The sequence below is a fragment of the Limanda limanda genome, chromosome 1 (assembly GCF_963576545.1).
Source record: "Limanda limanda chromosome 1, fLimLim1.1, whole genome shotgun sequence".
NCBI lineage: Eukaryota > Metazoa > Chordata > Actinopteri > Pleuronectiformes > Pleuronectidae > Limanda > Limanda limanda.
Genome location: NC_083636.1, coordinates 34450230 through 34476716, shown reverse-complemented (window position 1 = coordinate 34476716; position 26487 = coordinate 34450230). Strand labels below are relative to the sequence as shown.

The 26487-nt window shown below is 42.1% G+C and overlaps 1 protein-coding gene across 1 annotated transcript in view; it reads left to right on the top strand.

Moving 5' to 3' along the window:
- The window catches only part of pdlim5b (PDZ and LIM domain 5b), a 38691-nt gene extending 12889 nt beyond the window's left edge, over positions 1-25802 (top strand). The window contains exons 3-13 of the mRNA XM_061068780.1: positions 2078-2229; positions 11456-11489; positions 11758-12251; positions 16083-16237; positions 17326-17353; positions 21175-21338; positions 23572-23752; positions 23851-24031; positions 24138-24258; positions 24347-24462; positions 24565-25802. Coding sequence (XP_060924763.1) covers positions 2078-2229; positions 11456-11489; positions 11758-12251; positions 16083-16237; positions 17326-17353; positions 21175-21338; positions 23572-23752; positions 23851-24031; positions 24138-24258; positions 24347-24462; positions 24565-24654 — 1716 coding nt within the window. The 3' untranslated portion in view covers positions 24655-25802. The remainder of the gene's footprint in view (positions 1-2077; positions 2230-11455; positions 11490-11757; positions 12252-16082; positions 16238-17325; positions 17354-21174; positions 21339-23571; positions 23753-23850; positions 24032-24137; positions 24259-24346; positions 24463-24564) is intronic.
- Positions 25803-26487: the final 685 nt, after the last annotated feature.

Here is a 26487-nt window from a genome sequence, read left to right as displayed (position 1 = left end):
CTCTCACACACACTTCCCCCTTTTGTTGACCTCTGGAGCTGTAGTGTCGAAAATATCGGCAAAATGTGTCTTTCATAAACAGATCAGTGTCTGCATTTGTTTGCCCACATGTGACGATATATTTTTCTTTTGTAGATAACGTTTGGATGAAAACTGCATTCTCTTTTTTTCTTATTTGATTTTCTATAAATTTGATTATAATTGTGTTTTATTCTTAAACTCAGAAGGCGCCTACCTCTACCAAGGCCAATGTCCCATCTCACCAACTTTCAATCATCCCTGTGGTTTTTTGCATAATCCTGCTAACTAACTACCAAACACAGATGAAAACATAACTTCCGTGGTGGAGGTAAATATTAGGGGCTGACAACAACATTGTCATAATTTTATTCAACGTTGGCAAACTCTTTAGTACGAAAAACGTCTAACTTGCAAATATCATTAATATTGTCTGCACATGGGTTGGGCTCTGTAGAGTAAGACGGGGCCAGTGGATTCCAGTGATCTGTGCTCACACTCTCTTTATTGGCCTCCACACTGAACACTAATGAGTTGTTTTACTGACAGTGACTGAGTCAGGTCAGACGCAGTAAACGCTGACAGGTGCGAGTCTGTGTCAGACGTCCAGAGAGCGGGTGAGTCAGCTGAATCTTAACGTGCCCGTACGGCGAGCGCCCCTTTCTCTTTGTGAGTCACACTGAGCATGCTGCTGCACCACAGGGCTCCTCCAGGCTGGCATGCATACATCCGTCCCAGCCACACATTCTACATTCTTCTGATCCCCTCGATAAGGAGGCAGGGAAAGAAGCACGGCTCCGGAGAAATGTGTGGGTCCCTGCCGCCACCGCTTTGTCACTTCCTCATTCTTTTCCTCGTCCTCCCTCCCACTCCTTTCCCCAGTTTGTCAGTATGAGGGTCGACACAATGGGACATTGTTTATGTCTCAGCTTAAAACCGGGAAAAGGTTCTCTGCGGTTATCGAACCTGAGCACATTCTTCATGAGTGGGTAATGGGAATATCTTGTTCTGCCTTTATCTGTCTAATCAGGGCGGGTTAACATAAATAACAAAGAGGATTGGAAAGTGATGAGTTGTTTTTTTTGGCATGCAGAAATTTGATTTGGATTTTTAGACAGCAGCGGTGAAGGTGTTATTTGACATTTACTCTGAGTGCCAATTTTCCCTCCAGAGAACTCAGAGTACATGCAAACACAAGTGGGCAGCGAGTGAGTGATAAGGTGTGCTGAGCCTTGTGCAATCACCGGTCGATCACCGCTCCACCTGGTAGAGAGTCATCCCGTCGTCATGGTTTTATTACGTTGATTCCTGTTTGTTAAATGCACGTCTCAGCATGAAAGCAACAGAAGAGCTGACTAACCTTCACTCTTCGTTATACTGCTCACTGATAGACAGATGGTTGAAGAGCTTTAGGGTATTCAGCCTGAGTCAACGTTCCCAAGTTTTAAACGAACCTGATACAAACGCCAAATATAAACCCCTGTATTTGCAAAGTACAGCGTTTATCATTTTTTTATATTTACTTACCAGCATCAATAATATATTTGTAATTGAAAGACACATCACACACTTGTGACTATAATTTAAACATGGGGAAATCGTGTGGTTTGGATTTGTGGTCAGTGGTTATTTGGTTGGTGAGTCATCCCAGTGGGAATGCTCTGGATTTTTTTTATGGGCAGATCAGTTTTTTTTTAGGTGCATGTAGAATCCTGTCCCGTGTTGTCAGGAGAATAATGAGCTTCTCTTATCTGACTAAAGTTTCATAAGACGGGAAACAGGAAGGAGAGCACATTGCTCTGTGATTCCAACCAACAAATCAACACTAAAGTTCTTACACAGAATGTTATCTTTATTTTTCTTTCTGAGAATACGTGATGTAAAAACCCTAAAGTTTCAAATGTACACACAGAAAAAAAAAGCAAGTAACTGGTGTAAATGAACATTTCACTTCTGACAGAATGAATCTCTCTCTTCCATAAGAGGCAGAGTTGGTGTAACTCTTCTGTAATATGTGCATTGTTAAGCGTGTTTTCTTGTTTGCATCTTTATATTGCAGCTGACCGATGGCGGCAAGGCGATCCGAGCCAACATGAGCGTCGGAGACATCATTCTCTCCATCAACGGCATCACCACAGACCGCATGAATCACCTGGAGGCCCAGAACAAGATCAAGGCCTGCACAGGCAATCTCAGCCTCTCTCTCCAGAGGTAACTCATGCACACATGATCTCACCTTCTGATATATAATCTATGCACTTTATAGTTCAACAATGAAATGCACACTCTGTCCTTTTGCCCATCCCACCTGTGTGTATCCCAGCCTACGAGTGGAACTTTTGCAATGTGCTTTTAAAGCGTTTTCTTTACATTCTGACAAACATGTTTATGCAGCAACAGGAAGCTTGATCGTTATATTTGCTTAATTCGTTCTGCATTCAATTTGCCCTTTCATCATTTGAAACAGACAAGCTCCCGTTGTGCTAATTTGAAACAGCTCTGCCTCTGCAGGTCCTGAAGCCAGTTTGCAAACATTAGACCAGATTAAGTTTTGTGTTGGTTTATGCAGCGAATCAGTTCATCCGAGTCGTAATTAGAGTTGACAACCATGGTATTGGATTCATAGCAGGCCTGAAAGTTAATTTAAAGACAAAACTGCACTGAGGCATCAAGATTTAGACTTAATTCAACACATTTAAGGGAGATTAGGTCACGTGACATAAACTGAGGGCCCAGGGTTGGAAATCCTCTTCTAAAATATTAACTAAAATACCTCATTAGAAAGGTACGAGTACCGTTTTACATATTAATGCTGCACAGCCCGCACAGAAGAAATTAGGAACCACCTGAATTCTGTGTTATTACTTTGAGGCTCTTAACAATCTTCACAAGTTCCTCCTGTCTGTGTGGTGTACGGCACAGTGTCTGCAGAAGTCATCAGATCCGGCTTCGGCCTTGGTTTTTTAGCTGCTCCTCTGCTGTTGTCATTAACAAGGAGAATACCTGGTATTCTGGGGCCCTTTAGTGTATTAAGGCCATATGAGAGCTTCAAAATGAAAGCTCTTAATCCTCCCTTTCCCCCTTAATATATGCTTTAAAGAAAGGAGAGCCGGGATCCAGCAGAGCCTGTCATTATATCTGTCCAGAGAGAGAGAGGAGGTTTCAGTAAGCAGATGCACCAAACAACATTTCTAGTTCAAGAAGTTTCATTAAAAATGACACTCTGCTAAACTATGCTGGAATATTAGGGCAACTTGAAGGAAACAAGTTTAGGAATTAGTGAATAAAGTCGTAATATTACAAAAAAAAAAGTTGTCATAAATTAACTGGAATAAAGTCATGATATTATGATAAAAAAGTTATAATTTGAGTGTCATGTTAGAAGGGAAATATCATAAGATCAGCTTTCGTGTGTGTTTCACAGATTAAGAAACATTTACATTATCTTTAGTATCAGGACTTTGAAAAGATTGAGAAAGAAATTGTGTCTTTTCTGAAGAAAGACCCACACAGACTTGCAGGAAATTGCCTCGTTTGCGTAAGAGGAAATGTTTGGTAGCGGTCATGAGATTGGAAATCAAGACTTTCGAACCAGAGGGAGTATAACTCCTTCGAGCACAGGAACTATTTATTTCCTAAAAAAGTAGCTTTTTTTCCCTTTATCCTCATAATATAAGAATGCATTTTATGATATTATGGCTTTTTCCCTGTTGAATTATGACTTTATTCTCAAAGTATTACCACAATGTCCTCAAAATCTTGGATTTTTTCTTCTTCAATATGGCTCCATCAAACTGAGCACAAGCTGACGAATGGCTCAAATGTTTGCATAGGCAATGCAAACAGTTTGAGATCAGTTTACCAGCTCTGCAGTTGTTGCGTGGATCATCCGTTTTATTTCACTTTAAAGACCATGCATCCAAAAAACAAAGTTACAAAGAACGATCCCTTCACATGAATTTGAGCCGACTATTTACCAAACACAGACCAGCTTCTGCAGCCAAGTGTGAAGAAGAGCAGCTTTAGTGTCACAAACAAGAGGCGAGGCACGCACACTTTCCGAGCCGTAAAACATGTTGACAGAAAAACTCGGGGCCTGGTTTGCGTGTCCTGTCATTCTGTCGCCACATCAAAGCCGGAGAGCGCCTCTGTGCTTTTAATCGTGGGAATATCGGCCCAAAATAGCCCCTGTGTCCGACAGCTGTATGTAATCTACTGAGATTAATGGATGCACCAAGAAACATCAAACAATCTGGTCTCATCGTACATGTAAACTACAGCAGAAATTGCCCACTGAACAACTAGAATGATATATGATTGTAGTTTACATCACGTCTACTGTTATACTTCAAAGCCAGCTGCTGTTAAAATGCATCCAGCAACACATAAATAACAGTTTAAACTTTATAACTGTGACGTACACTGTGGTGGGATGTTAGAAAGCATATTTAGCTTGTTAATGTTCTTAAGAAAAATGTTCATGTATCTGTACTTTACTCAAGTAGATTTAGTTTCTATACTTCTCGCTTTTACTTCAGTGCATATGTCAGCATATTCGACTTCCCTACATTTGTACAATGTGTTGTGTTATATATACTTATTCTTTTTATACCCTTAAAAGTAATTAATAACGAGGGGGAATTCCTGCAGCAGCATCACTGCTGAGGAAGAAACACATGAAATGGATTCAGCCATTAATTAATCTGGCAATGTGCGTGTTTTCAGTATCTGCTACATTCTTTAGTAATACAACATAGACGTTGTTATTCTTGTTTAAGACATAATACACAGCGACAGTTGATGATGTAGTTGACCATAGGGAAAAGGCTACACCCTGCAAGTACTTTTATACTGTAAGTGTATTTAAAGCAATTATTACTTTCTTCAAACTCAAAGAGAAAAGTTGATGCGGTACTTTTACTTGAGGTCACGTTTCTCTGTTTATTTGTACTCAAAGTGATGTAAAACGTTTGAGCACTTTCTCCACCTCTGGGAGTCTGTCCATTGTTTATTCAAACTGGAATCACACAGTAACACGCCATGTAAACACTGCAGTCCATCTACAGTTCAGTTGCACAAGTGGGAATAAAATGGAAATGGTTATAAAGTAAGTCACATGCCGTCACACGCAATTTCGTCAAGTTAAGAAATATGAGATAAACATCCAATGAAAACCGTTTAGGTTTCATACCGTGCATCATTTCAGTGCATCGTCCTGCCAACACACGACTATTGGTGCCAATATGTTTAGGTTATGTCCCTGTTGCTAGGAGAGGAGGAGAATGTTTTCATGACAGAGGTAATGAGCTCCCTCCTCGGCCTGTTGTTCCATTAAACAGTAAATCAAAACAAATCGGACTACATGCGTCCAAATGAGCAAAGAGTTGTTATGTGTTTTTGTGACTGGGAGAAAAAAAAAGTGTTTGTTTCCAAGACTGCGGCTTTGGGACAAGATGTCAAAACAGAGTCTGTTTGCCTGTTGAGGGAAATATCAGTGCCAGAGTTAAACATATTTACTATTCATGTTAGTGTAGTTGTTTGTGCCGAGGATCCAGACTTTTATTTTGACAAGGCCAAGCTATCAACTCTTGAGGTTGCATTGTCAGCAGTTATCAGTGGATTTTATGGGTCTGCACTTTCTGTGCTGCCATCATGTGTAGTTGCAGAGCAGCTAACAGTCACCAGGGAGCTGTGGGAAGTAGCCGGAGGAAAGTATGATAATTGATGTTTATTTATTGTCATTGAAATATGCAGCACAGCCCAATGAAACACTGCTCCCCAGAGGCTGTGGCTGGCTGCACCTGGTTCCAAAACCTCAAACATATCGCAGATCAACACAGCAAGCATTTCCTCTGTGCTGCCATTATTTTCCACTCGTGTATGTGTTTTTGTTGTGTTTTTCTTTGTGTGTGTGTGTGTGTGTGTCTGTGTGTGAGTGCCTGAAACACGTGCAGTTCTAGGAGGAACAAGAAAGCAAGAAGTTACACACTTGTACATCCACATATTACAGAGTTTGTGTATCTGCACCTGCAACACTCATTGGCCAGAGGCGTTTTGTTTTCAGGTTGTCTGTCCGTCCCATTTTTGTTAACACAATATCTCAATTTCTGAAAATTTGGTACAAATATTGATTTGGACTCATGAGTGAATTGATTAGAATTGGTTGGTCAATGGTCAAAAGTCACTGTGACCTCAGAAACCAATTTTTTGGCTGGGGAGCAGTGGGTTAAATCTGCATGCGCCAAATCATACATGGCCAACCCATCAAATCTTATGCTATGATTACACCAGGGTGAAGCAGAGGACGGGCCGACGTGGTGCCGAGCCCCCTCACTGACTCTTGGCTGCCTCAGCCAGTTGCGGTGCGGTGGTCGGAAGAGACATAAGAAGGCATGGGGGACCAGTTTCATACAAAAAATAAATAAATAAGAAATATAATTGCAGTTTATTCTGTCGTAGATGCACTGTCCAGAAATCTGACCTCAAGAAGAACTCCCTCATTCCGCTACTTACTATATTCATTAAACTTGTCTTGATAAAATGCCCATATTTTGGTAAAATTAAAGGAAAATCTGCATATCTTTTGTCTGGTCTTGCAGGGCACATTGTATTCTATGATTTACTTGAGCAGGGGTTAGTAGCACATGGAGATGAGGGTATGAACGTACACCTTCTCTTCAATGTAAGTGGCTGGTGATGTGGGAAAGTGCACAGGGTTCTCACTCGACACAGACGCACCACACATGCAGACATGAGGATTAACCATGATGGTGAAGTGTTCGTGCAGCCGACAGCAGCAACTGTCCCGTTACGCGTCTCTTGGCTTTAACTCGCGTTAGCGCTCACATTTCTGTCGCTCTGACTCTTCCCGATAAAATGCCTAAAAAGAAATCCCTCCTCCTCGATGCTCGTTCCTGGGTGATGGGAGTGAGCCGTGTGAAGAGGAGGGTTGTGGACGGATCACAGAGGCCAGACACAAGCTGTGAGTTTTGCCACTGAACGGAAAAGCCTGGCTGCATAGAAAAACAGAAACACAGAGAAAAAACAAGATTATTTTCCCGCACTCGCTCGTACCAACTCCCTCCGCTGGCGTTTCTGTTTTGCTTTCCTTTTGCTTTTTCCCCCTCTTTGTTTTCTTTCTTCTTCATGGTTTTTCTTCAGGTTTTGATGCATGTGGTCGGGCTGAACAAACAGTGCTCGCCAGGTCTCACGCAGAGTTTTAACATTCATCACACAAGTTAAATTTAGGAGGGCAGATGTTTTGGAGTAGCTTGACTTGAGCCTGACAACAATAGGTTGTATGAATTATATTCTATACCGTGCCCTATACTCCCTCATATATCATGTCATGTTATATCTGTACCCAGTTATGATTCCCAGTCCTGCTTTGAGATCAGAGTAAACAAAACTGAACCAGGAATAGAGGAAAAGTCTGATGCTTGGAGTTTTCTTCTTGTGAAACTGAAGTGAGAACAGTGCAGGGAAAACGAAAGGCTACACTTATTCAAATGCGCCCGCTCTGTTAATGTAAAGTGGTAAGGGTTGTGTGTGTGTGTGTGTGTGTGTGTGTGTGCGAAAGGTAATTCACCCACTGCACCAGACGCATCTGATGCAGTTGTGACAGACCCAGCGGTCAATGTGGAGGCCACTGTCTATCACAATGGGACACAACAAACACTCCACAACACAACAGCAAGAAAGTCCCTCCTGAACATTAATCAGGCAGAGACAAAACTATACTGGACTGGACTGAGAATGCAGGGAAAGCTGGCATGCCTTGACTTTGCTGATCACTCTGTCTCTCATACAATGTACAGGAATGCCTCTGTAGGAGAGGACATCCTCTGCTTTACTGTTAAAGCCAGACTACAGGTGTTGCCAACTAAATACAATCTTGCATTGTGGTACCCTAATAATCATCACCCACACTGTATAATGCATTCTAATCCCAACCAACATTTAGAATCCATTGCTCATATTGTTAATGGCTGTAATAACTACAAAGGACTCTATACTGCACGCCATGATCGCATTGTCAACCTCATTTCTAGTACTGTTAAGGGAGTATTCCCTCCAAATGTGTCAATATACAAACACTCTCGTATGATGCCAGATTGGTTTAACAGTTCTGATGATGTGTTCTGTAACATCCCTAACACCCCTGATGTTGTTCTCTTGGACAAGGTTAAAAGGGAGGTAGTAGTCCTTGAGGTAGCCTGTGTCTATGACCTCTACATGGACTTAGCCTTCCTTGACAAGCTGACCAAATACCAGCCCATTGTTGCTAAAATGAGAGACCTAGGCTATACATGTAAACTGGTAGTATTGATATTTGGAAGTCTGGGGCATGTCCATAAACTTTCGGTCAGTGGGCTACGACTGGCAGGACTTAGTAAGAGACAATCTAAACAACTAGCAAAGTTCTGCTCTGTATCAGCTGTTATAGGTAGTCTTGCTGTTTGGCGTAGGAGATGTTTCTTGTACCCATGAGTCACTGAGCTGTATTCAACCTCTGAGAAATGTTTGAATCCTTTTTGTACGCATATGATTGGTGGATTCAAATAAATTATTTAAATGTGTGTGTGTGTGTGTGTGTGTGTGTGGTGAGAAAGCTGCATCTATTAGCTGCTCCATCACTCAGTCAAATGCCAGATTGTTTCTCTTGGCCCTCAAAGAGACACAGGGCAGGATGGAAATGCTTCAGTCCGCTGTGCCCTCACACTTATTTCTCTGGTTAACCTCCTCATTCTCATGTTCTGGAACTGTGTGTGTGTGGGTATATATGTGTGTGTATGTGTGTGTTTTTGTGGGAGAGAGAGCGAGAACTTTTTTTTCTTTTCCAATTAAACTAAACTGTTTTTGTAGCTCATATATATTTAAGAGCTTTTATTTTGTTATAAAGTCTAAATTTAGCCCAAAGTGATCCTTGAAGATATCTGCAGCGGTGATCTAATGAAACAAGGCTTCCTGATCAGATTAGGAGGAACCAACTGAAGCATGAGGCTGAGCAAAGCCATGACCCAGGTCTTTAGCAGGAGCCATATTTAATAATACACAAACAACACACACTGTGGTGGTATGACCCATGAAAATCAGTCTGATACATAACAGGGGCCAACATTGCCTCTGATTCAGATAGTTGTATTTATGGTCAGGTTTAGTATGTTTTTTTTTAAGACTAAACCATAATCTATCACATTAATACATTCCCACAGCTTTACAGAGTTTAACACAGTTACATTTATAATATCTTATTTATATCATGTTCTTTTGGAGAAATTATGACATCTCTGAAAAGCACTGGTGAACATATAAATACTGTAGTAACACAAATATTACAAATATATAGATAAATGCATTATTTATACTTTATACATATATATAAACTGTATTAATACATCGCAATCCTAAACATACCAACCACCAAAGCACCTCATTTGACGCATTCATGCCCATATTCATACAGCACAGTGAGATTTTTCCATCACACATTACTGGGGATCAAACCACCAACCTTCTGGTTAGTGGACGACCCGCTGCACCTTCTGAGCCACAACCACTCTTATGTTCTTTCGGTATGTCCAGGTAACTTTTCCTTAAAGACATCACAAGTTCTATTCACAAGTGTGACTATATAGTATCATTGCTTGTCTCATGGAGCAGCTTGAAAAATAACCAACTATAACTGATTTCACAGTTGTTTTAGTTTGAGTATTTAAACAGGGAGTGTTTCGCAGCATTAAATCTTAAATTGCGGTCCCACACCACCAAGAAGACAGCGAGCATGTGAGCCGTGGTCTGATCCACACGTGTGCCCACACACTCCCACTGGGTTAGTCTCTTGGTAACGGCAGAACAAAGTAGATCCAGCCCGGCCGGGAGCAGGACAGCAGAGAGGGGCCGGGCAGAGCAGATGTGTGCGGGACCACCTCAGCCCGTGTTTTTTCAGTTTGCACTGGGAATTAGACAGATAGCGAATCCACCCAGCTGTCCCAGTCTGATCCACACAGCTTCATTATGGGCTGGGTCCTGCCTCTCTGACCTTTAGACCTTTTTCCTATCGTCCTTGGCACGGCATGGATTTTGTTCCATAAGCAAATCCACTAATAATGTACATTGGAAAACAAACATACTTTATAATAACAGCTAAGTGGAAATGTGCATTCCAGTCTGGGCACAGATGACATCCACATCTGGCCGGAGGGTGGGGCTGTGTCGTAACCCGGTGCCAGGCCCGGCTGCTGCGTCTCTGCTCAGTCAGAGAGGAAATGCGTGAGAGTTTGTTGACCGTTCTCCTAATATGGCAGAGGCAAGAAAAGCGGAAATGCCGTAGCTCATGGTGCGGAACCAACCTTGCTGACTCACTGTCTGTTTTTGTGTTTTTTTTATGAGAAATAGGGGACGTGGTGTCTGCATGTCAGGACCAAATATAGGACACATTGTTGTAAAAAGGCATCTGTCTGCGTTTGAGTTTCAAGGCCTCACTAACAGAGACGTTCTGAGACAGGGACTAACAAATGTCTCGTTGGACATGAAAGACATGGTGTACTGCACATATGACACACATTAATACGTAACACATGGGGAAAGAATAGATTTTTTAAGGGTGGAGGTTTAAGAGAAAAGAAAAAGAGAATATGGAGAGTGAAAACAAAAAGGAGATGATAGTTTATTGGGTATTTGGTGGTGTCTGTGAGAAAGATCTCAGGAGAGGAGACAAACAGACCACCCTCTTCTCCCATCGGTGATAAAACTGTGGGAGCTCCCTCCACAGCAAATGTAAATCAGATGGACGCCACACTTCAACACCAGTCTGCATGTAGACACACCCTGGAGTACACTGGGTTCACACATAATGGTTGTTTTGCATGTTAGAGCACCTTTGCTCTAAATTACAGATAATTATCTTCATCCATTTTTTCCAGAGCACATATTTCCTACTTTCCATCCTGTCATTTGTTTTATTTCATTTCATTATACGATAAAGGTTCATTTGCAGATACTGAACCTTGCTTAAGAGAGACATAACATCACTGATAACATTTAGTTGTAGTATTATTTTTCACTTTTATTTTAAAATCAAAGTTATATTATTGTACCTCACTTTTTGGAGCTTTTGAAAGACCAAAACACATTTCAAAGTTCAGGACTAATGTTTTCTCCAACTTTAGATTCTTTCCACACTTGCATGAACTTGAATGTCTCACACAAATTCTCAAAGGTTCACATGCAACTGCAAACTTTCAAAACAAGAGCTAAAAATAAAATTACAATATTTAGTTCAACATCTGTTTGACCCTATTTGAGTCCATGTACTAACCCAAATCTGGAGTTGGATCCAAAGAGCTGTTCAGTCATGTGTTTTGCAGAAATTAAACTTTATTGATTAATCGTTTTTGAGCACAGTGATTTTATTATCATCTTTTTGTCTTCACAGAGCCTCCAGTGTCCCGAAAAATGGCGCGCCTAAGGTACAGTCAAACATTCACTACAAACTTTTATATTTACTAAAATGTATCTGAATTCTGTTATTATATTCCATATTACTTTGCCCCTCTGAGATGATGTCAGGGCACAAATTGGTTGAAACACATCGCATAGCACCTCTTGTTTGGCACAGGCATGACACTGTTGATGTCCATGCTGTGCAGTGCACTTTGGGAATGCGTGTGTTTATATGCATGAGTTCATTGTGGATTTGCCGTGTGTGCATGTTGTGTGTTTTCACCCTCTATCCAGGATGAACCTCAGGAAATCATTAAGCCTGTCCCGATCACTCACCCTGCTCCGAGTTCCACGTACACCAAGCCATCGTTTCAGGCAAGCCCCGCCTACAACAAGACGGCTCGGCCCTTCGGGGGGGGCACCTCTTCCCCGGTCGCCTCCAAAGTAGCCACCATTCCCTCCGAGTCGTCCGCTTTCACGCCTGCCGCCCCTTCCCAGCCACCGCAGCCACCGCAGCCTCCCTTTCCACTCAAGTCCAGCCACCCTGCTCCGACCTCAGCTCCAGGGGTTCGCTCCACCCTCACCTCCCCGAGCGCCTCTTCCTCCTCCTCGTCTAACTCCTCATCCCCTGCCAGAGTGACAGCCCCCTCCTCCAATCCCACTGTGCCGCAGCCCTCCGTCTATAACACGCCGATCAGCCTCTACTCTAACGCCAACGCCTGTGAGGTGGCTATGGGCCAGAGACGAGGTCTTTTGGAGAGCCAGGGTCTGTCAGAGCACTTCAACGGGTAGGTACCAGCCATCAGATGCAGTTCTATGTTTTTCCTTCATTTTCTCCCCCTCTTAACATGGAGGGTAAACTGAAGCCTTAAATAAACAAAACATTTAGACCACTTCACCTTAATTCTAACATTCAAGAACCCACAATGGCAAAGGAAATAACTTTTTCCAGATGTATTAAACGTTCAAAAACTGAAATCTCGGATTTACAAACACATACAGACCCGTGTGAATTCAGCACTTTGTCGAAGCCCCTTTTACAGCAGTTTTATCCTCAAATCTTCTCGGTTAAGCGTCAGTGAGCTTTGTGCAGATGGGTTTGGCGATTTCATCCCATTCCTCCTGGCAAATCCTCCTGGATGGGAAACGTCTCCGAGCTGCCATCAGGTCCGTCCACAGATGTTTTATGGGTTTTAAGTCGGAGCTTTGGCCGGGAGACTCGAGGACAATCAGAGACTTGTCCTGATGCGGCTCCAGCATTTACGTGGCTGTGCGCTTCGGGTCATAGTTGTGCTGACAGGTCAACAGTTCTCCCAGTCTCAGATTACGTGAACTCTGGAGCACAATGTCTTTAAGGGGCCTCTGAATTCATCTTTCCCTTAATTCCTGTCTGTATGTCATTGCTTCTAAGAAGCAACACTGCAGCCACCAGGCCTCAGGGAAGGTTCAAAACGGTTCGACTTTGTCATTGTGGGGTATTGAGTTTAGATTTACGGACAAAAAATGCAGTTTTATCCTTTTTATATTCAATCTCCAACCCAAGCACGTCCAAGAGTGAAGGGGTCTGAATACTTTCTGAGGCCTCTACAGCATATGTACAGGATTCTCTCTATTTGTGTTGGTGACGGTGCAAAAATGAAAGGAGTGATTTAGAACCACACAGTGTGCTTTAGTGAGCAGGTCCCGAAGGAATCAGGATCCACCGAGGCCACGGATTAGTTGACAGTTTTGCTATCTGATGGAATGTACATGTATTACAGAAAATGAAATACTCCATTCTGCTTCTCTTATATTACGCCGTGTCCTGTTTTACCTCAAAATATGCGTCTCATTCCGAGAGCTCCGACCGAAACCGTCCGTCACCTTAAGTCTTCGCACAGCTGCACGCGGGAGAAAATCCAAAGCGCGCCGCACATCTTGTTTAGATTTTCCAGCAGGGCAACTGGAAGAGGACCAGAGTCGAGACAACATGCGAACCGGTGCTACTGCCGATCATTAACTGACAGTGGGGCCGGTTTGCAGCTCGCCGTCTGCCCAACAGGCCGCGCTGCTGTGACACTTGTTTCTAATTAGATTCCTCTCAGCTCTGAGCCGCTGAGTTCCGTCAGCAGGATTTTTCTGCCTCACTGAGTCGGTCACACAAGACTGGATATAGGTTTAACTTTTTTTTTTTAATCTGTCTCACCTGAAAAAATAGGTCAGATACGTGTTTTCTTTGGCTCTAAGTGAGCGGAACGTGTTTCTTCACACTTCAATTCATCTGTGAAACCGACCTTCAAAGGGAACGGTTGTTCATTCATGAATTATTTATATTTTATTCTCTGTTTGGCCAGAAAATGTACCTAACCTTAACCCCCAAAAAGTGAGTAACAGAGCAAAAACAATTTACTGTAATAAAAGAATATCAGCTCTTTAATTTGTGGGTGGCTGTGGCTCAGGAGGTGGGAGCGGGTCGTCCACTAACCTGAAGGTCGGCAGTTCGATCCCAGTCTCCCAATTTCTGCATGTGCCGACAGTGTGTTAATGACGTGTGATAGAGATGCACAGTTTGATTGTGTGGGTCAATGACAAAACTATACTGTAAAATATTAAGTGGTCATCAAGACTGGAAAAGTGCTATATGAATACAGACCATTTAATTTGGATTGTTTCATGTCATCTTTCTGTCACACGAAACCTCACACTGTCATTTTTAGGGATGGAGTGTGCTTGTCCCTGCATGTGTGTGTGTGTGTGTGTGTGTGTGTGTGTGTGTGTGTTTGTGTGTTTGTGTCCTGACCTGCATGCTTTCTTTGTTCACTTTCTTGTGTTTCTTATTTTCCCCTACCTGCTCATTCTCTCAGAAGGGCCTTTCATGTGCTGCCACTGTGCTCTTCTCCTCTTTCTTTTCTCTCCATCTGTTGTTTTCACGCTCTCTCTCTGCTTCCTCTCTTTTCCGTTGACCTCTCCTCTGCCAACAGGAGGAAGACGACACAGACATCAAGTTAGTGCTGCGGCTGATAATATACCGGCTCTGTAACCGTGTGGAATGTGATTACAGCCTTGAGCGTCGCTCTTGCTTTATGATTACACCGAGGAGGCGTGCTCGCTCCCCTTTGACCTGTAACCTCCTCGCCAACCTCACATGCACGCTCCCCATACGCTCACAGCACGTGCTTATCTCAAGATCCAAACACATGGGGGGTGGGGGGGTCAGCTCTTGTTGTCCATTCATTTGTCTTGGCGGCATCGAGCTTGTGCGTTTGCTAATGTAGTCAGACCCGGGGCCGTCGGACCTTTCAGCGCCCTCGGCTGAAGTCCCCCCGGCTCTGTGCGCCTCTATCTGCTGCCGGCGTCTGTCTGTTTCCCCGAGGCATTTAAATCACTGCCAAGTACATTCAGCTTCGGCTAAGAATAAACTGGACTTGTGCTGTGTTCCATCATCTCTCACCTCACCCGTGCACACAGGTTAACACACACTGGGAAAAAAAGAACTGAAATACTTAAGCTTTTTGACGTGTAATTGATTCAGCAGCACTTGAACTAAACCGTGCACATAAACACCCGACATAAATATTATTGAATTCTCGAGAACCGTGGAGAGACTTACTTGGAGGAGAGGGGGAACTTCTCCCACTTTCAAAGCACACTCACTCCACCTTGTGGCGAGAGGGGGTCACTGTCTGGCTGTGGTCTCCAGCACTGGCTGGTATCACTGTGCAGGGGATGAGATTTCACCGCATCACTATCAATAATCTAATCTCGTTAACAAATATCCACTCGTTTTACCACCTCGCTGACTTTCTCTCTGTGGTTTCCTCTCTAATAGCGAGCCTCAGAGAAGCCTTAAGTAAGTATAGGTCAGAAGTGTTTCCTGCATAGACAGTGCGTAGCAGATTTTACTTCCACTAATGTGACTTTACGTTTCTTTCTGCCTTTGCACGTTTCTGCTCTCTGCCTTCTCACCTGTAGAACTCCGCCTCCACCTGCACCGAGGAGGTAATTGTGAGACAAAACAGATGTCAGGTCGCAGAGTCAAACGTGTATCTACAAGCTGCACGACTTAGTTTATAGTATATGTGTAGTATGTGTGCTGCGTGGTTTGGTTGCTGTGAATTTAAGGTTTTTGTGTGTATAAACATGACCTTTGTTATCCTGTGGTATGGATTTTCTGTTATTAATATTTAATATTAAATAATGTAACTAGAAACGCACTCAGTCCCCCTATTAAACCACATTTAAATTCAATAGATCCGTATTTTTTAGTTGGATTTGTACCAAATTAAAAACACTCTTGAATATCAGTCCCATAAATATTTCAGAGTTCAACAAAATTGGGATCCTTGAATTTTTCTCAGTGAAATTTAGAGAAAATGTTAAAAAATTGAAGGAATCTCGTAATGCTAAAAAAAGTTTAAAAAAAGTAAAAAACTGGGTCCTGATACGTAAAATTTAAACTTGTGTCCCACCCCTTCACAAAACTTCATGGAAATTAGTCGCAGACATAAACATAACCTTTTTGGTAGAGTTGATCATTGTTTTAACTGTTAATTTACCTACTATCTCTTTTGTATACTTTGAAACACATGTGCTTTCTGTGTCTGCAACATAATGACGTCTCGGTTGATCTGTTCCTGCAGGAAACCTGTTGTAGTGGCTGAGATTCCCGTGTCCCCGGCGAGCGATTCCAGCAAGAAGCGTCTGATTGAGGACACGGAGGACTGGCACCCCCGATCGGGCACCTCCCAGTCCCGCTCCTTCCGTATGCTGGCCCAGCTCACCGGCACGGAAAACGGTGTGTACCCAACTCCAGGCGCCACATACATATAAATAATACAAATATACTGTATATGTTCAAGTGTTGAGTATCATTAGGCTCATGTTGGTGCAGCTCTCAGATCATTGTAGGTCTTTTAAATCACTTTTGTCTGGAGCACTTAACATATTTATTTAATGTCTTAGCGTAATCTGTAATTTTCTTTGTTCATAACTGACTTTGACTACTTCCCTGTTTTATAATCCTAGTGTTTTATAATGAAAACGCTGTGTAGATCTCAGTGATTTTATACTTCCTTTAAATAACACAATAAATCTTTCATCACCATTTGATTTTATGAATTTCTTACGCTTTAGACTGTAAGTGACCTTGACGGTTACACGAGACAACTGTGGCCTCGGGCTGCCGTCCATTCTGTGCATGTGTGGGGGTGTGGGGCCGTGCCGCTGATGCAAAGTGACATTTACAGAAACTCGCTTATTAGAATGAAGTAAGACGAGAGATTTGAACCTCTCCTCTTCTTCATCACGGTGCCAGACCCTTGTTGAATATGCATGATGCTTTTGATGCACAGTATATTCAGTGGGGCTGGTGTTTCTGCAGCTGTGAGTAGTTGGAGATACGACCACACAACGTCCGGTCAGAGTTTAGTTTTTTTTAGGAATTTCACTACATACATTGACATCATTTTTTTGAGTGCACATGCTGTATGAATGTGTGTGTGTGTGTGTGTGTGTGTGTGAATGCTAAACTGTACTGTAAAGTACTTTGAGTGGTCATCAAGACTATGCTATATAAATATTTACCATTTAAACAAACATCTGATTTGAGAACTCAGACCAGGTAGAAACAACACAATTTGGACTTTGCAAACAGAAATGCGGTACATGATTATTTACATATAGAGCAGGGAAGTGAGGTCACACTGTCAGAGGAGACAGACTGGACATGGATTTTAACTCACATGGTGTGAACAAATGACGTTAGTTAAATTGGAGCCGAGAAAAAACTGCAAACCAGATTCTCTGCTTGTTTTCCTACTCACCATTTTTTAACACATTTTGCATTTATTTGAATTGTTCTTTCTTTTTGCTTTATTGTTGCAGAGGAAGTTCCGGAGAACAATGGAAAGAAGTAAGTGGTTTGTCTTCTTAAATTCATTGTGTGTTTCTGAATGTTCGTTCCCTCTCTGTCTGTCTGTGAGTACTTTTCTCTATTTAATGTATCTGCTTCAGCTATCTGGCGTTGTTGCAATTAAAATCATTTTCAGGTTATGGGGGGGTTTCAAATTCAGATTTGGCCTTCAGAGTCCCCGTGTAAGCACGTCTATTAGTCTGCAATTCAGACTTAACCCCGATTTCCTCATCTCATGATCCCACACATCACACTTCATTTGAGGCTAAATGTGAAGCGACCACACTGAGTAAGAGCGTCTGACCGTAGACTCATCAGACGCTGTAATGACTTCCGCTCCTCTCAGTCTTCAAGTTGATTTTCTCTGCGGTAAACACGGCCTGTCCTCCAATACAAGATCTCCAACCAATCAGTGTGTCACTCTCTGGAAACTGTGGGTAATTAAGTGGGGTTGTGGGTAAAAGCTGCGCTGCCAGAAGGAGATTCCTGTTTTCATTCTGTTAGTGGGGTTTTATTCAGGGAGCTGTCCTTAAAGAGAGAGAGTAGATATAATATATCTCCCTCGGTTCGTAATTCAACAACCATCTGCAAAAGCAATGTCTCTTTTCTTTATTTATTTCCAACTGTGTGTTTTCTGCAACTTGCTATTTTCCTTCTTTTATTCCAGTGCTTTCTTTTTTGCTTCTTTCTTTCCTTCTTCTCTTCTCTTCTTATCTTGTCTTATGTGAAATCAGAGTAAACAAGTTGGACCCAGAAGTTGTAGGACGCCAGTACAACAAGCTGAGAGATCGGCATCATGACATTTCAGCACGAGCGCTAAATATTTAGAAGAAGAAAGTGTGCTTTGTTTTGTTTAGTGTTTTATTAATTTCACTTTGACCGTTATTAAACGTGCATTTTGCATATTGCGCCAACACATTGTTCATTAAAGTTTGAGCAAAATCTGAAAAAAGTGAACAACTAGCAAACAAACCTGTTGAAAAATGTTTTTTGAGGTACATATTCTCTTATAGTATATATGTAATGATATTTCATGATATACGTTAAAAGCATTCATGTGTTTATACATGTGTGTTTAGATTGCAACATTACATCATATTGTTATGTTTTAGTTTGCATAATGTTTATTTCTGAGCATCCACTTTCCTCTTTCTTCCGTCTGTCATCTTATGCTTTGTTTCTCAGTGCATGTCTGTATCTGTTTTCTATGCCAAGAGAAGTAGCTTAATTTATTAACCTTTGATGACTTTTCTTCAATAAATCTTATTTCGTTACTGCTGCTGTTTTCCTCTTTCATTCATTCTTTTCCTCTTTCCCGGCTTTTACAAATCAACCTGCTTATCTCCAGTAGACGGAGGCCAATGATGTGAATGAATCAGTTCTGTAAGAATAGAAGGAGATAAACAGTTAAACAGTTCAAACAGTATCATTGTAATCATACAGTCAGAGTAATACGAATAGTGTTGGGTTGCAATTTGTTGACTGGACAAAAAAAGGCAACTTTGTGCTCCACTGTGATGTTTTACAGACATAAAGTTTTATTTTAGGAAACAACTGGAAAATTAATTCCCAATTGACGATCAAATAATGAAACGACAATACACCAGCTTTCCGCCCCCTGCCGTCCGGACACTTGCTGCCCACAGGAGGTCGTTCAGCTTGAAGTGAAGCACTTAAGTTTTATAAGGAGTGGTGAACAGAAACACTAGCTCCTCTCATTCTCCCCTTAAAATATACTGTGCCTCTTAAACTTTTATACTGCCATGGGAAAAAAGATGGCAGTGCTGCCTCAGAGTGTCCCAGCCTCTGCTGTTTCAGGAGAATGAAAGAAAAATAAACCCCTTACTGAGATGATCCTTGTTATCTCCTGCTGCTAAACGATCAAATGAAGGGTTGGCGGGATGTACAGAGGATACTCAGGAGGCAGCGACTGTAATCGTTCCCTTGTGCGGGTAGATGAAAGTCCCTCTGGACAGTGGGCAGCATTGCAGAGCCAGATTGTAAAGTGCCTCCATAGTTGTCTTGATTGTTTGCATGTGTCACTGAGAGTTCAGACCACTGTAATGAGCAGGTCACACTGAGCTGCAGTTTCCTCGAGACTCAATTTGATGCAATTCTTCCCAAAGACTAGTGGCAGAAACTTGGACTATGGGCAGAAAAGGTCTCTGGTTCGTCTCTGGTTCGACTCCACGGAGAAACAACAAAAAGACGAACCTGGATTGATCTGTCCAAAAATCCAAGAGGATTCTCCCTACCCTGTCTAGTGCCCCTGAGAAAGGCACCTTACTCCCCCAACATCTGCTCCCCGGGCGCCGTACATGGCTGCTCACTGCTCTGTGTGTCCTGCACCAGATGGGTTAAAAGCAGAGGTTAAATTTCCCTCCTTGCATGAGTGTGCTTGTGCATGTCTGTGCATGTGTTTGGGACAAATAAATGTATATTAATCTTAATCTTAATCTTTTTTTTTTTTTTTTTAATATATTTTTATTACACATTTTTTAGACAACACAAAACAAACAGAACTGCTCAGGCACGACAAAAATAAATAAATAAATAAAGGGAAACAACAGAATGTGGGCATGTGGATACAGTAAAATAGAAAATAATTGAGATATTAATTAAGAAAATAAGAATTAATGACAATGGGCACAATTTCCATCAAGACAAGGCAGAGTCAGATAGGAGTCAATACAGAGCATACCGACATAGTGAGGCCACAAAATAAACGTTACCCCTTAAGACAAAGTTAGTTACGAGGACAGGCTAGGCTGAGCTGGGAAATCCACGAAGCAAGGAAGATGACAGTGTGGACCCGATATGCTGCAAGTAAGGGTCCCAGACCTTATAGAAGGCATCTGTTTTGGAGTGAAGCATGCACGTGATGTATTCACTAGGAATGAAGTCCATAACAATATTGTGCCATGACTTTTTTGTGGGAACAAAATTCTTGTTCCAAAAGAGTAAAATGTTCTTTCTAGCAGCAAACGTTAGTTTCACTATACTAGACCAGTAGCTTTGTAATTTCCCACATGACCAGAAGCAGTGGACATAATTACCAGTCTCAGAGTTGCATTTCCAGCAGAGCGGTGAGATATTAGCATCCATTTTGTTCTTGACAACAGGTGTTATATGCGTGCGATGTACAATTCTGAACTGTATGGATTTGGTACGGTTACATCCAGAAATGTTCATGGCCTGAGACCAAACTTCCTGCCAGTCAGCATCATCTATAGCAACGCCTAAATCTTTCTCCCACGCTTGCTTGGTGGTCTGTGAGGTAAGAGGAGAATTGAAGTTCAGAGCTCTGTAAAAAACAGTGATACATTTCTTACTAATCTGCAGAGACAGGGCCTTCTCCACACACAAAGTGGTGTTATTAGTCGTTAAGGTGGTGTCTTTAACTATGAAATCTCTTATTTGTAAATATCTGTAGAAGTCACCCCGGTTGAATAAACCAAATTGTTGTTGCAACTGCTGGAAGGATAGTAAAATCTGGCCTTTAAATAGATCACCTATTTTCTTCAGCCCTTGGGTGCTCCACACTTTAAAGCCCTGATCCCTACAGCCTGGCAGGAAGTCCGGGTTGTCAAGAATGGGAGTGAGAGGAGACGATAACTGAGCCCGGCCTTCTATAGAGCGAATGGATCTCCAGGCTCTGATGGTACTAAGATGGTATTAATCTTAATCTTAAAATGGAGGATGGGAGGAGGAAGCTTTGACCATGACGCTTCCTCCAAAACCAGAGTGAAAGTCATATGCATCAATGAGTTTGTGTGTGTGTTGCTGTGATTTATACAAAAGTGTGTATGTCTGTTTCTCAGTGAGTTCTTCGACCAAGCCTCTCCCGCTGTGCACACGTCGCCGGCAACAAAAACATTTTCCAAATCTGCAGCAGCTCCCAGGAACGGCAACGTTGGACCTGCGTCCACATTCAAGAGCCCCCCCGCCATGAACAAGCCCCTGCACCAGTCTGGAGCTCCACCAGGTAGAGTCACATATACACACTCTACTTTACTGACACATTCAATGTCGGTATGCAAAATGATGGTGTAGTTGCTGCTTCGAGCCTATAGGAGGCAGCCTCCGTCTTCTAAAGCCCCTGCTGCTCGGCTCTTATATTAATTACAGGTTTGAAACTCAGCCATTCCAGATTATGAGCTCCATTAAAACCCGAGGTATTCCGTTAATGAGCTCAAGTTATTAGCTTTTCCCCAGATTGCCCTCGCTAAATAAATTGTGAAATTGAGTATTATTCATTCATTTGGTGTGAAGGCTTCTGCTTCAATCCTTGCCATGAGACTCCGAGGTGGTCGGGATAAATATTTGCTGAAAGACATCAGGCAGGGGGGGGGGGGGGGGGGGGGTCATTATTAGCAGCTCCTGGGAAACAGCTATTCACTTATACATGAACAGATACACTTTGTTCCCCTAACAGGTTTCCCCAGAGGCCCTTTTTAAAGAGCGACTGTTTTTTTTAAAGTGGAACAGGGGCGAGAGCAGGAGAAGCCACAGTGGGTTTCTCTGTGGGCCTTGTTGTGTATTAGATTAACACACACTTGAGGTTCAGGTAAACAAGCGCGTGTCTCACAGTCACCATGTGGAGCACAGCTGTACCTGCTGTGTGCTACATGACCTCTACTCACAGATACAGGAAGGGATGTGGATATTTTAAAGATGATACAATAACAGTACATGTGTCTATATACTGTATATGTGTGTAGTGATCACAGTGACTTCTTTGAATTACTGTCCATCACTGTTTCTGAATATATAGAGCGACAGAACGGAGATTGAGACATTGAGACTCACACTCCTGTTTTCTGACTTAGATTTATTCAAATTCTCTGCATCAATATTACGTCCAAGTAAGTCTTATTAAGTGATTAGAAGGTTGGATACAAAATCCTGATACAAAGGTGTTCATTTATATGAGGTAGATTTTTAAGGATGATCATTGATGAGGTCAGTTTGTGGCTGTAAAGGTTATTTATATCAAGAGCAGCTCTTTTTTTCTTAAATATTAAAACAAAATAGAAATATTCTTTTAGCCAATAATCATCCAGCCACTAAAATATATCAGAGAATCTCCTTTTTTCTTTCTCTCCATCTGGAGGCCACATCTCTCCACAGCCCAGCCTCTTTCGTCTTCTCAGTAAACCCGTCCCCGGCCCCTCTCTGTTTATTCCGTCTGTTTGCTCGCTGCTACAAGGACATTTTGGGAGCACTTGTCCTTTGACCTCCCAAGTCTTTAATAATGGGGCTTTCCTTCAATAGTGTGTCTGTCCCCCGATCCCCCATAGTCCCTCTGTGAGGGACCAGCACTGACCTCCATCCAGGAGGTTTCTTCACACTGAGAGAAAGAGAGAGAAGGAAATACTGTGCCTCTTCTCCACATGTTATGAGATGAGAGGAGGGGGATTCTTTTTTGTTTTTGTGGGTGTCTCTGTCAATGGGAATATGTTGTCCCCCCCCCCCAGTGGGAGAAATCAGCCCCTGTTTCTGTGCAGGGGTGGGGTGGCTCTGTCCATGTGTCATGCTTCAGGAATGAAGGTTAGAGATCATCAAATTATTCCCATTCGCACAAACACACCTCAAACATGGACCTACAATATATTCCCTGCAGAAGAAAACTAGTGTGTGAAGAAGTATCACCTCTGTAAACTGGTTTGTTTGTTTCATGCAGAATTAAAGAATTAAAGAACCCTTTAAGTTTGTCTTTGTTCTGGACAAAGGGACAGATCCAGGATTTTCCTGACATTTTCACCAATTTCCATTTGGAATATTTCCTTGATCTTGATGAAACAACACATTTGGGGATTGGCGGAAATATCTATACGCTCTACTGACAATATCCTTTATGTATACTCACTTATCTTGGGAGAATAAAAAGAGTACAAACAAATACACAATATATATAAACAGCTTATTAAATGTACACTCCTTGGGTCTACAGCAACAGTCTGTACCGTTGACGCCTTAACTACACCGTCCTGAATAACCTAGCATCACAGCTAATAAGGTACCTACACCTACAGTGTAACTAAAATGTCAAACAGTTAAGCCAACAAAACTATTATTTGAGAAGTTTACTTTTGGTTTTCTTGATAATTTACTCTTATTCAGATTCAGGAAAGATGATTTGGTTATATGCCTCATTGCTGGGCCACGTATTTTTTCCCATTTGAATATTGACCCTTTATCTTTCCCTGCTGGTTCAGGTTTTCCAAAGGGTGGAGCCGCTCCATCGTTTGGCAAAGTGACCGCTCAGGCTCCCAAGGGTCCGGACCGCCCCACCCCACAGCCGCATCCGGAGGACCTCAACCCTCTGGTGCAGCGGGCCGAGCACATCCCGGCCGGCACACGCACCCCCATGTGCAACAAGTGCAACAAAGTCATCAGGTAACGAGGATGAAACGGTGAAAACTCTGGAATTCATCATCTATTCCAGTTGTTCTTTGAATAATTTCCCCTGGAATCCCCTTCATCATTCTCCCCAGGGGCCCGTTCCTCGTGGCCATGGGCATGTCGTGGCACCCCGAGGAATTCAACTGTGCTCACTGCCACTCCTCGCTGGTGGACCGAGGCTTCGTGGAGGAGAAGGACCACGTGTACTGCGTGCACTGCTATGAGCAGTTCTTCGCCCCCACCTGCTCTCACTGCACCCAGAAGATTTTGGGGGTTAGGCATATATATATATATTAAGAAACGTTGATCACATTTGGAATAGGGCGTATTAACCTTAACAAACTGTTTCCTTATTGTTTGTTTGATGTTCTCTCTGCAGGAGGTCATGAATGCCCTGAAACAGACCTGGCACGTGTCCTGTTTCGTCTGCACTGCCTGCCAGCAGCCGATCAGGGGCAACACGTTTCACATGGAGGACGGACAGCCCTACTGCGAAAGAGGTACAGCAGGAGAGTCCGTGCAAGATCTGTGTGAAAAACAAACCGCGTGCATCATGACTAACGGGTTGTCAATGCAATATTTACTCAGACTTCTATAACCTGTTTGGGACCAACTGCCACGGCTGCGATTTTCCCATCGAGGCAGGAGACAAGTTCCTGGAAGCTGTCGGATTCACCTGGCACGACACCTGCTTTGTGTGCACGGTAGGCCGAGGAGCTGACTCCAGAAAGGAGAAAGGAAGAAGTACATTTGGAAGAGTATTTTCTGTAGTATTGCTCTTCATATCTTTTTTGCTCTTTCCACAGGTGTGCTCCGCTAATCTGGAAGGTCAGGCGTTCTTCTCCAAAAAGGACAAGCCCCTGTGCAAGAAGCACGCCCACACTGTCAACCTCTGACCTGCCTCTGTGGACCTGAGCGGGACAGGACAGGCCAGTGGCCCCAGTTTATACAGCAATTTATATTCCAGCCAGATCTTAAATATTTTCAGAAATAAAACTGATTCATCTGTTTTTATTCTGTAAGAATTTCACTGGGTCCAAGATCCCAGTGTAAGGTGTTTTTTTTTGCTCTGGTATTGATATCGTTTTCTTCATTTCATCCAACTTTATGGGATGATATTGCAGGTGTATATTTGAAAACACTGTTTGCCCCGAACACCAGCTCTTTATCAAGTAGATTCTTATCACATGTGTTTGAGCTGGACTTTTTTTATTTGTATGGGTGGTGCGTTTTTAAGCTCTTGATGTCATTTTCTTTTTTTGTAATAACACAGAATAGAATACATGTATTTTTCTGCAATGATCTACTGAGCCCCTCAGGGGTCACATATTTGAAAAGCATTTGACGTGTCTTTCCACATGCAAGATTTAGAAATTAGGATTATTTAAGGGAAAACATATATTTATTGTCAATGTGTTGTGGCAACAAAAAGAGAAAAGAAGCCATTGGAATGAAAAATGGTAAATTCTATTGGGCTACAATTATTTTTTTACTGTTTTAAATGAATATATATTTTAATAATTCCCAGTAAATGGAAACACAAATTAGTATTATGTAATTAAAAGACCAATCAAGTTGTTTATGTAAATTTTCTAAGTCAGGATCAACAAGGTTAGTGAATTGGCTTGTAGTGAATAGCCACATGAAAATGTTCCTCCTCACATTACATTGCAATTAATTTAAATTCAGTATTGATCTGAGCTAATGTCTTATTGAATGTTGTTGTTTTTTTACTTTGAGGACATGAACCCTCCACTTTGGCCGCGTGTTCACCACATTTTACTCATCAGGACCTTGTCATGTTGTATTCACTCTCACTGATTATGTTTTTCGTGTTAGAATTCAGTCAATTAACACAAAACTATTTTAATATATAGCTGCTGTCAGCTTTCATTTTGTCTTACACAGTTTCTATGTGTAGTTAAAAAAAAACTGTTTGTTTTTGTAATGGATATTTTCTCTCTGGACACTGTGCATAAATAAGCACTTCTCTTCTTAATTTTGCTTTAAATAAAAGTGGTCCAAAGTGGACATCACCAACAAAGCTCTTGACTATGTGTCGCTGATCTTCAACATTATTCCATCCCGTTCTGAAACAGAGGAACTCTTCTTGCTCGTGTGCATGTCTATCAATGCATAAAAAGATGTGACACAGCTCGGCATCTATGTTCATTATAAACATGCAGCTGTGAAAATAATTTATCCAGAGGTGTGTTACAGGCAGGTAGACAAGCACCAGCAGGAGATGCCTCACACACATCACCTGCAGGAATAGGGAAACGTCTCCATAGGGACACGAGAGAAAACACACAAAAACACAGACAAACACACACAAACACATACACACACCCATCAGGCAGGCACACACTTCATCCTGGTCTGATAACAATCTAAACTCCGGTTATATATACACTCACATAATTCAGAAATAACAGGAATGTTAGGAGATTATTATGTGGGTGTAATTGTAGTAGTATTGATGATTCATACTACTTTCAAATGTTAAATTATAAATGCAAAGCAATATATATATATATATATATATATATATGTTTATACATTTTCAACTTTTCCATTTAAAAGGTCAGAGTTTTCATCGTGGCTTTATTAGGGCCCGAGCACTGACAGGCACTGACAGGTGAGGCCCTATTGAAATTGTAAGGATTATTATTATTATTGAGGCAAATTAATTGTTTTTTTAAGAACTTTAACATGTTCAAATTCTTACC